A 12,005-nucleotide genomic window follows, 5' to 3' on the forward strand; every position below is an offset into this window, starting at 1 on the left:
TGTTGGCCCTCCTCCCCCCCACGCTGGGCGGAGCTGGCCTGTGGGTGGTGGGTGTGGCCGTGTTGGGAGGGGTGAGTGAGAGGAGAGTGTGGTGTGTGTGAGGTGTGGGGCGAGGGGGAGGGGTGTGAGTGGAAGGGCTGGGTGTGTGTGTGCTGGGCTGCCAGTGCAGCCATGTGACTGGTAGCGTAGTTGGCCATTGGGCTGATGGGGTTCCATTTGGACTCCACCCCCGCCCGCTCCAGACCCAATCGCATGGCATGTTTGGGCATGTCTCTGGAGTCTGGGCTGAATCGGGATTGGCTGGAGTAAGTGTCAGAGGGCGGGCCTCGCTTCATGGCCAAGCTGCTTGAGCGAATCACAGAGCCCTCCTCTCTCTGATTGGACAGTTCACCAGTAAGGAAAGAACTGGTGGGCTCCATCATCGTCCTCTCTTGAAACCTGTAGCGCTCTCTCTCCCCCTCTCTCTCTCGCTCTCTCTCCCTCTCTCTCTCTCTCTCTCCCCCTCTCTCTCTCGCTCTCTCTCCCCTCTCTCTCTCTCTCTCCCCCTCTCTCTCTCGCTCCCCCTCTTGCTCCCTCTCTCGCTCCCTCTCTTTCTCCCTCTCCCTGTGTTTTTCTTGCTTGTTGTCCCGCGCCTGTGAGGCGATCTGGATAGGCCCCGCCCTCTCGTCGTAAACCTCCACGGAAGGCACGTACGTTGGCGCGCTCACACGCTGCTCCCTGATTGGCTCCCGTGGCGTAGGGGGGCGGGGCAGGCCTGCGGGGGGGCCCCTGTAGGAGACGTGTAAGGTTCCGACGGGCGTGGCCACAGAGTCGTTCCTCCTGGACCTGTCTGAGAGAGGCGCTGGGCTGGGCTCCTCCTCCTGATCCCCCCTGCTGTCTGGCTCCAAGCCCGGGTAGCGGCCAGTAAAGCGCCCCCCAGGGAGGAAGCAGGGCTGGGGGGGAGCTCTGGGTCGGGGCTCCCCTGGAGTGGGCAGGGAGTGGAAGGACCAGCCCTGATCCCTCTCTTTGTCCCTCTCTTTGTCCCTCTCCCTGTCTCTCTCCCTCTCTTTGTCCCTCTCCCTTTCACTGTCTCTCTCCCTCTCCCTGTCTCTCTCCCTCTCCATGTCTCTCTCTCTTTCCCTGTCTCTCTCCCTGTCTCTTTCCCTCTCTCTCTCTTTGTCTCTCTCCCTCTCTCCGCTCCTCGCCCTGCGATACTCCTCGGTCCTGCTGTCTTGGGTCAAGTCTACAACGCTGTTCTGGCGGGGCTCCTCTCTGGACCTCTCCACCCTGTAAGGCCTGTCTCGCCCCCCCTCCCGGGGATTCCTCTGGGGGGGCGTGGCACCGGGGCGAGCCTGAGAGGGATGGAGGGAGGGCTGGCTTATGGACGCAGGCAGGTAGAAACCCTCTGGAAAACCAAACACACCCAACATTAGAACCAGAGTGCATAGTGTGAGTGTGTGTGTGTGAGAGTGGGCCCCACTGACCTTGGTGGGAGTCATAGAGAGGGTGCTGAGCCAGGGAGGGGGGCTCCACATGCCCCAGGGGCAGGTAGGGACTGGGGTATAAACCACCAGCGAGGGGAGGGTACCCTGGAAAGACAACACACAGTATGAAAACCACACACACACAGGCCAGTATGTACACACACACACCCACACACACGGTGTGACTGGAGTCTGCCTGTGAGGCAGCTGCTGCTCTCAGAGACCAGGTCTTAATATAGAGGCAGGAGTGTCAGGCTAACGCTAACCGCTAGCAAGGCCATGCCAGTAACCAAGCGGAGGGTGTGTGTGTGGGGGGGGCATTCCCATACTCCATTCCAAGGAGACTTCAGAGACGTCCCTGTCATTCCTGCACACCGACAGGAGAGAGAGATGACAGGAGAGAGAGACGGGCAGCATCGGACACTTGCCAGATGAGAGAGAGAGGGAAGACAGGTAGAGGAGTAGGGAGGGTGGAGAAAGAGCAAGGAGAGGGAGGGTGGCGAAGAGAGTGGAAGAAGAGTAAGAGAGAGAGATATGTAGGCCATGTCTCTATAGACCAGAGGAGCTGCAGGCAGGGGGAGACCAGGGGGGAGACCAGGGGGGAGACCAGGGGGGAGACCAGGGGGGAGACCAGGGGGGAGACCAGGGGGGAGACCAGGGGGGGACGGGCTGAGGCAGAGCCAGCAGAGCGCAGGTGGGGGGTGCTGTCATGGCAGAGCAGACCAGAAGAAGAAGGAGAGAAGGAGAGAAGAACCATGATGGAAAAGAGAGAGAAGAAGAAGACAGGCAGAAACAGTGGAACAGAGGGCGTGGAGGCTGAATACTGGGGAAGGTTTCTAAAGCAGTGACCTTCCCAAGCCCTAGGCACTGACACACTAATACTACATGAAAGGGAGGGGTTATATGAATCAGTTACTCTGTGGATACGTGCAAACGCTCCAGTGTATGAGAGTGTGTGAGTGTGAGTGTGAGTGTGAGAGTGAGAGTGAGAGAGAGAGAGTGTTACCTTCGTGGGAATGGGAGGCCCATAGCTGAGCCATCTGCAGGCTGCTGGGATTGGCTGATCGGTACGCAGGGTCAGAGGTCATGGGGGAGGGGCCAGGGTAGCCTGCCAGGAAGGGGCTGGAGGGTGTTGGGAAGGCCTCGTCTGGAGGAGGAGACAGTTACCATGACAACCAGCACAACCACAAACCAAACAGGGAAACACCATGGTCAGTCAGGTCAGTCCTCACGGGCTGTATGTGTGTGTGAGTGAGTGAGTGAGTGAGTGAGTGAGTGAGTGTGGAATAGATCAATAGACCACGTTTCAATGCAGTTCTCTGGTATAATCACATATAAATGTACTTTGACATCAAACATATCACAATCAAAAACATCACAACCTTGACGACTAACGAACTGAAACCAAAAATGATACGATGACCACAGCCAGAGGTTTCAATTCCCCCAAAATCTACCATTACCTCATATTTATGAATTCACTAGGGATGCACAAAAATATGTTTGCCCAAAACCGAACCTGGACATAATGAAACACTTTGCCAAAGGCTGAATTGGCTTTATGCACACAACCGTGACGCGTATCTCTGGGAAACAGTAGGTCAGGTCTAGACCAGGCCTTTGAATTTATGTTTTACATTCTACATTACATCATACCAGTAAAGCCCAATACAACTTAAAATATTTGTGCAAATAATCTGAAAGAATGTAACGTAGCCTACTCTGTACGCATAAAACTAAACAGTTCATTAAATTGTAACCTACATTGAAAAGCGAGCATCTAAGATCCATCTAAAAGTGGATGAACCTATAACAGATGAATAATCATCCTAGACATAATTAGTTAGCCTAGAGCTACTTCTTCAGCAGTCTGTTGACAGACCCTCAACATGTGCGTTAGCTAGGTGGCTGGTTGTAATGCCCGACACGTTGCGGAACTAAACCCCGGGTGACCGTGTGGTAAAGTTGGCAAGATAAGACGAGACAACACTGGCTGTCTAAATATCTATTCAAATCTAACTTTAAACTGAACTTTTTCACGGTCCTTTTTGCATCTCTCTCGGACACTCTGAAACAGCTTCCTCACAGCTGAAGTTTACTGCGTTCAAATTGCGTGCGCGCGCATCACTCCACCATGGTGCTATTTGATCACGTCCTAAAAAACGTATTTGTTCAGTAACATTTCTCGGTCTTTCACTTTTTCACAGTTTACCACAATCATTTTGGTTGCTGAAAATTCGGCGCATACCTAACACACACCCCTTCCATGATCAAAACTACCCCAAGTATGTGTACACGTGTGTGCGTGTGTGAGCAATCTGTATTCGTCCTGTGGGAATGCTAAAGGCCTGCTGTGCTCCCTGAGTATCTCTGAATCTAAAGCACTACATTCAAACTGCAGTCCGTCAGCACGCACACACACACACACACACACACAGATGAACGCGAGCACACACAATGAACCACTCCCTGCATTCTAAATCAACAGCAAACACAGCCTTCAGAATAATCACACACACTCGTTATGTAGTATCCTCTGTACTCAAACACTGTGTAGGTGGAACATTCAATTCCTAGGCCTATTAAAAACTGAAGTGTGTGTGTGTGTATATAAATCACAGAGCTCAATACTCGCGGCACTGCCTGAGTGTGTGATCACCGACATGTGCAAACAATTTTGTGTGTTTGCAATGAATGCCCTTTGACTCAGCCTAACTGTGAAACCCTGCAGGAGTGCACACACACACACACAAACACCATTAATTCCTGCTAGTCAGTGTGCTATCCTGCAAGTGAGGTTCTCTCTTCAGAGAGCAACACAACCTCTCTAGAGAGATAGAGGTGGAACAGAGAGGAGAGAAGCAGAGAGAGAAGATAACAGAACACAAGAGAAGACAGGAAGACAGGAGGTTTCAGAACATTCGTTTTGGTTTTTGGGCATTTATAGTAATGTATTATTCTTCATAGTGTGTGTTTTAGGATAAACGCACCACCTGCAGCAAAGGACACAGGAACAAACAGCACATAATGACATAATTAGGTGTGGTGAGATAGGATGGTGAGCTGATCCCAGTTCCTTTCACTATGAACAGCTCTGTTAGGATGTCAGCTGCTCCTCCCACCTCAGGCTAAACACCAGGATCTCTCTCTGTCTCTCTCTCTCTCTCTCTCTCTCTCTCTCTCTCTCTGTGTCTCTCTCTCTGTCTCTCTCTCTCTCTCTCTGTCTCTCTCTCTCTCTCTCTCTCTCTCAGCCCCCACAACAATATGGATCAATCTCAGCAGCACCATTGGCTCTACAGCAAACACAAATGATCAACAGACACACAGTGAGGATGAAAAACACAATCCACAGTTCAACAATGCCTTCTTGCAACCCCCAGAGATAAAGAGAGGCAGATAGGGGGGGGGGGCATCACCCAGGCAGATAGGGGGGGGGGGCATCACCCAGGCAGATAAGGGGGGGGGGCGGGGGGGGCATCAGCCAGGCAGATAGGGGGGGGGGAGGCATCATTTCTCTCAAATGTATTTCATTCTCTCTCATCTATACATCTCTCCCTTTCTCCCTTTTCTTTATTTCCCTCTCTCCCCCTCCTCGTCTCTCTCTTTCTCACACACACACACTTAAAAAACAGCCAGTTTCCGTTGTTGGTAGTAGCAGGCTGCCATAGCCTGTAAAACATTATGACACACACACACAATACGCTTATAATGTACACACACACACACTCCCAATAGTGTGTGTGTATCTGTCTCAAAACACACAGGTTAGATCAGATAGGCTTCCCACACACACACACCCATAACTGCCTTCCATCAGTCGCCCCATCAGTGCTGGTCAGAGTTAACTGGGGGATATCTGTCAGGATGGAGGTCCTACTTGTTCCCTCAGTAGGACCCTCCTGTGTGACCGTGTCTGACGTCCAGCACAGCTCAGTAGGACCCTCCTGTGTGACCGTGTCTGACGTCCAGCACAGCTCAGTAGGACCCTCCTGTGTGACCGTGTCTGACGTCCAGCACAGCTTCTAACTGGCCGGCTCGAGGTGGAAACAGTTGCTAACCCCGCTCATGTTAACACACACGTGCAAACACGTACCGACACAAATGGATATGCTTAAAGGTTCACACACACACAGACACACACACACACAAGGTTCACACACACACACACACACACACACACAAGGTTCACACACACACACACACACACACACACACACACAAGGTTCACACACACACACACACACACAAGGTTCACACACACACACACACACACACACACACACACACACAAGGTTCACACACACACACACACACACACACAAGGTTCACACACACACACACACACACAAGGTTCACACACACACACACACACACACACACACACACACAAGGTTCACACACACACACACACACACACACCTCCCCCACAACTCCAACTGTGGATGTTCCTTTTAGCATGTGACCTGCCAGCTCAGTTCTGCTCCAGGTTGTTAGTACAGGGTCTAGGATAGGACAGGGTCTAGGATAGGACAGGGTCTAGGATAGGACAGGGTCTAGGATAGGACAGGGTCTAAGATAGGACAGGGTCTAGGATAGGACAGGGTCTAGGATAGTACAGGGTCTAGGATAGGACAGGGTCTAGGATAGGACAGGGTCTAGGATAGTACAGGGTCTAGGATAGTACAGGGTATATGATAGTACAGGGTCTAGGATAGGACAGGTTCTAAGATAGTACAGGGTCTAAGATAGTACAGGGTCTAAGATAGTACAGGGTCTAAGATAGTACAGGGTCTAGGATAGTACAGGGTATATGATATGCTGTTAGCTAATGCTCTGGGTATTCTACGTGCCATAACATGCTCATACAAGCGCACGCACACACACACACACAGCTTTCCCACACAGGCCTTCAGTGTGTGTGTGTCGTTTGTCTGGCCATGACAGGTTTATTGTAGAAGGGAGGCTGGGCTGTGTGCTCTCTTAAGGAGCCTGTTTTCTCCCCTGAAAGATTCAATTAATCTGAAACACGACATGTCTGTGGTGCATCAAACACACACATCTAAACACACACACACATCCAGTCAACATGAAATCAGCATGCTCACATTAGCGCACAAGAACACCAAAGCAAATGGGTGGTCAGGAAAAAGCGGAGAAGAAACAGTGTGTGTGTGCGTGTGTGTGCGTGTGTGCGTGTGTCACTGAGTGTTTATGAGAGCCAGCAGATTTATCTAACCATGTATAAATTCATGTGGCTGTTGGAATAAATCTCAGTATGGAAAGACTCTGGAGAACTCTAACAGAGCTTGTGTGTGTGTATGTGTAACAGAGGTGGTGCAAAAACCAAGCTGGACTGGGGGATAACTAACCATTGTGAAGTCTAAAGAGATGAACAGTCTTCCAAAGGCCTAGGCTAGTGCTAGGCTTTAGTTTGCCGAGTTGGCACTTTCCTCATACGAGAACCAACCCCAGCATCAATCCCTCCCGACAGATGGCTTCAATATGGTAGTGCTCCAGCACCTGTCCAATAGGAGGTCTCCTGGACATACCAGTCCTAGTCTGATTGGTCAGTGGGGGCTTCTGGACCCAGGTCTAGCCTGGGAACAAGATAGCTGGGTGGGACACAGGCAGGGTCTGTTTTTCAGTTTGTTGTTTCTTTCTGTTGTCCGTTGCCATGTGTCCTGGACAGAGAATTGAGTCTGAAACAAACCCTTGAATGTTTGTGCTAAGTGCATTCCCCAAGTCCCTTCAAATGTGATGATCAGCTACAGTAGATGGTTTTGGTAGCGATAGACTTTAGTACAGCTTAACGGCCTGTATCACAGGGCAGTATGTTCTGTGTGGGTGGAATGGCACTCCTGTTCAAAAGAGTGATAGAAGCGAGAGAGAGGGTCACAGTGTGGGCAGAACAGACTGCCTACCCCCCTTTCCCAGGGAGCAGCAGCAAGGGGAGGAGGCCGGGGTGGTAGAACAGCCTATTTGGGCTGGCAGTATTAAACACATTTACATCTTACAACCATCCTGCCTCCCAACACTTAGCTGCTTTCACAGCCAATGCTTTAAGCTCATTTTTAACACAGGACTTGCAGCAAAATCGCCTCAAACACACACACAAAAACATGCACACACAAACTCCTCTCCGCACACACACACAAACCCTCACACAAAAGCAATTCCTCCACACAGATCGGCCCATTAAACAGACCAATGTTTCCAGGTCATTTTAGAACCAGAGCAACAATGAATGCACCATCACTGTGCCTGTGATACCCTGCACTCTCTACATCACACACACATTTCAGCATGAACACACCACACCAGTTGCTCCAGTTTTGATCCTGATTTATCTGAGTATTAAGTAATGTTATTCCAGTGCGTGCGCCTTCCTGTATGTCTGCCAGTGTCCGTCTGTCTGTGTGTGTCTGTGTGTGTGTGTGTGTGTGTGTGTGTGGGTGTGTGTGCGCATGCCTGCGTACGTCTGTGTTTATGTCTGTGTGTGTGTGTGTTACATCATACAGGGTGCACGGACAGAGAGCCTACTGGAGCTTCAAGCTCTCATCCAGCCTGACAGAATGTGCCATCTTCAGCTGGGACTGCCCCACCCCCTCAACATGCATACATCCACACGCTCACAGTTACACACACACACACCCAACCCCCCCCCCCCCACACACACACACACCCAACCCCCCACACACACACACACGGCTGGTGCTACTGAGCACAAAAGCAGAGATATCACAGCATAAAGATGGTCAGAGAAGTGGAGACCAGCTGATTCTGGTCAACCTTGAAAGGCCTAGTTCAGAAAGAGCTGATTTTACCACAGCAATATACTCTTGCGCGCTCTCACGCTCTCTCACACACATCCCTTCCCAACAGCACGAGGAGGGCTCTGTGCTCTTCACAGCCTGATCGAGGGCACAACTTTTTTTTCTTTTACACCTGTCTTCACAGAGCTCTAAGCACGCATACAACACACATATTTATACACTTAGGACTTCACTCCCACCGGGAAGACTAATGATCCACTGAAGAACAGTGTGTTTACACTGACCTGTACTACAGCACTAGGCTACCACTGAGACAAGATCCATCACATCCACAAAACCCGCTTGGGTGTGTGTTTCGTAGCGCCTGCGGTAGAACCATTTCTCGGCCATTACAAACCAACCTCGAGAGCAAAACACAAGCAGCACATTTCATAATTTTACGGGTAAAATCTTACTGTGTATGTCTAATTTAGCTCGTCACTAACCGCGTCCGCGGCCCTACTTTTCTGGAACGGGGGACTTAAAAGGCTTCTCTTCCGAACAGTCAGTTTACAGCCATTTGTTGTAAAGCCTAACCGCTCATCATACACTGAACTGTAATCATCTCCGCAACCTTAAGTTAATTTGTGGTATTTTAGTGACCGTACATCTTGAAGCAGTTGCTGTCCATTCAACTTACTCGCATTGCTCATGCAGGTCAAATACATAGCTCACTTACTATGATGTTGATGTAGGTTAATGGCCGATGGCATGAATTTCCCAGAATGGAGAGGCGGCGGATGCCCCGAGCCCAAGTGGCCGGGCGAGGGAGGGAATCTCCCGGCTGCAGCAGCGGCTCCGAGTCGGTGAGACTCCATGGCGATCCCAGCCAGCAGCGGCGGTGGGACGTGGACGGATCGGGGGGAACCGAAATCTCTGCCATCCATTATCCACAACTGGTAAACTTATGTAAAAGAAACAGTCCGTTTTGGATATTCCGAAAAAGCCACGGTTGGGCTAAAATACCTCTAGATCTCCAAGCGAATCCGAATCCTTTTCTGTCATCCCACTGACCTATAAAAACACGAGGAAAAATAATTTGACACAGAATCGACAAGAGGTCAGATTGAGCAAAGTGCTGTAAACAGATGGTTTGAGGATTTCGTCGTTTTCTGTGGAACGCTCGGCCCATTAAACGGCCAATGACGCAGTTTAGAAAAACACTTTAAAAACTAAATTTAGTACATTCGCAGAAACGTGCAGAGAGCTCAAGACTATATTCGGTTTTAATCTATATTGCTGTCGTTTACAATTCCTTCCATAAGGAACTAATCTAATGAGTTTCGAACCGTAAGCTTTCCCTCCCCCCACCACATACCCGACCGTTCAGCCGTTCCAGGGCTACGCTTCTTGGGCTACAGGCACAGAAGCTTCGCCGTATTTAGCTCGAGAGGCAGGGACGCTCTCCGCCTTTAGATTCAAGTCGCCCCAGTTAAAACACACATTGTCAAATTGCCATGGCTACATTTTAATTTCTGTGTCAAAACCCTGCGGTCTACTGAACACAGTAGGGTTATAAACAACAACGATTCCCGATGTAAACTAATAGCCTACACATAAATATCTAAGGAGCATCAAATATAAATTTGAAACTGTTTAAAAATAAATAGGGTTGACCTGACTAGTGTTAATAAGGTGGGTTTGTGGTGTGTAGTTCACTATTGATGCGGATTTAAGGCTATATGTCTCAAACAGACACGGGTGCAGCCCATAGAGAAATCAAAACAGCCCGTTTATATTGGGCTGTTTTGCCCAACTCCCCGGTAACGTTTGATTAAGGATTTAGGCCAAAAATATAAACCGTAACAAGTCACCACAGCCCGTTACATGGTGACGGATTATACATTCTTTACAACAAATTGCAAGTTAGCCTATTGATAATTATGTTGTATTCGTGTTAATGAAAATAGGCAAGTAAGTAGCGTTAAGTGACGCATAAAGGCATCGAGAACCGAAGGCGGTCAGCAGTTATTTTCATTTCAAAACCTTAACGGTTTTTGGCTACTTCATAAAGTACTGTTCGTTCTGATTAAGCGATAGGCCTATATATTCTACCCATGTTTTGATTGAGATGCGAGATAATTAAGTACAATTAAAACTCATTCCAGTCCATAGGCTACACAGCACTGGCTAAGCAAATGTTTAGGGTAGCCATCCACTCGTACATTTCAGAAAGTCCAGGCGGCTTAATTTACCACAGTTTGGAACAATAGCCGTTATAGATAGTTAAATGTACAAATAACGAGCAACATATTTCACCAAAGTAGGCTGACTTTAAAATAAAAATTAACCTTCCAAGTGAACAAGCCGCGGGCTGCATAGATCACACCATAGCTCGTGATAGCCTACACGGGCGGGCAAAACAAATAAAGACTCTGGAAATTAGGTTATGTTTAGGAGAAATTGGTTATCCGACATAATTCTACAGTCAATTCTATAATGGCATTGACAGGTTGGTGAATTGTTTTTTTCTACTAGTTTTGAGTCTCGGAAGGAAAGGCTGCCCCGGCCACGTTTCAAAGTTCTCGGTTCTACGAACAACTCGCTACGTTAAAACTTTCTGTAAGGAAATGTGCCCTGAGAGTAGGTGGATTCGCTTTCTATGCAAGACACAGCAAATCAATTTTGTTTCAGAATGATAGTGCTGGGACCATCTCCCCGCCTTTTTACTTCACAACAACATAGCTTGCAGGCTAATAACAGAATTGTATCAGCTTTATAAGTATCGACTGTATGACACCGCTTCAGAAAACATGTCGTCCTCTTACTTGAACAGGAAAATATGAAGAAGAAAATGTTTTAAATCTTCTCAAAATCCGAGCGTCTGTGAAAAGATTTGTAGTAGTCCATTAGGCTACAGGCCTGTCCGTACGCTATGGGATAACATTGGGGGATGAGGCCCCCCTCGCGCTTCTGTAAACTCTTCTGCAATGAAACAAGCATTGTTTTACAAGGCCCGCCCCTCTCCACCAAGAGCTACACGCTCCACGGCAAACTCTTTGATTGGCTGAGAACAGTGTCAATCGCCTCGATGTAAACACTTTGGCTTCTCGCCAGTTCTATAAAACCAATTATGGTCCAAGGAGGTTGAGCCGTTTCAAGGTCCCCTCTTCCCTCAAGATGAATGATCAAAACAAGTAAAGGGAATTTTGTGAGAGGCGGTTTCCAGGCAAGTCCCCTATTCCGCACTGATTCAAATAGACTGGAACGCGCGAGAACGCAGATCAGATATTCTGCCTGGTCAGGTTTGACAGACAGGCGGGAAGCGTTATTATTTTTCTTTTTTTTAACATAGCCTAGGAAGGGCGGGTTGTTAAACTAAACCATGTATATATCAGTCTCCAGTTTAAGCTGAACTGGCTTGAGGATTTGTCACCATGTTTTAAGGGTTGAGTTACTGCTTCATTCCTGCGCACAGGGGACAGAAACTACAACCATCAGATAGTCTGAACCATAGATATATATCTATAACCATAGATATATATCTATGGTCTGAACTATCTGGATGTAGCTAGGCGGGCTATAGGCTACAACTCTTAACAGTCTCTGTGGCCTATATGTTAATACGTAGGCTACAACTCAGCAGCGTATTTGGTTTCTTATCCACCCCCCCCCCCCCCACACCCCCCCCACACACACAAAAACGAAACAATACAAAGATTTATGAACACCCGTGATTGATCACAAGACATGACAAAACATAGGTGGGGTGGTTGGCTCAAATAGGGTT

At 48.8% G+C, this 12,005-nt stretch overlaps 1 protein-coding gene across 1 annotated transcript in view; it reads right to left on the minus strand.

Annotated features, from left to right (window-relative positions):
• tnrc18 (trinucleotide repeat containing 18) overlaps window positions 1-11,388 on the minus strand; it is a 38,807-nt gene extending 27,419 nt beyond the window's left edge. Inside the window, 6 exon segments of the mRNA XM_047038159.1 lie at window positions 536-1,072; window positions 1,106-1,384; window positions 1,464-1,568; window positions 2,470-2,610; window positions 8,955-9,289; window positions 11,044-11,388. Of these exon segments, the coding sequence (XP_046894115.1) occupies window positions 536-1,072; window positions 1,106-1,384; window positions 1,464-1,568; window positions 2,470-2,610; window positions 8,955-9,162 (1,270 nt within the window). The 5' untranslated portion in view covers window positions 9,163-9,289; window positions 11,044-11,388.
• Between the last annotated feature and the right edge of the window lie 617 nt (window positions 11,389-12,005).

Source organism: Hypomesus transpacificus, chromosome 17, assembly GCF_021917145.1.
Source record: "Hypomesus transpacificus isolate Combined female chromosome 17, fHypTra1, whole genome shotgun sequence".
NCBI classification, from domain to species: Eukaryota; Metazoa; Chordata; class Actinopteri; order Osmeriformes; family Osmeridae; genus Hypomesus; species Hypomesus transpacificus.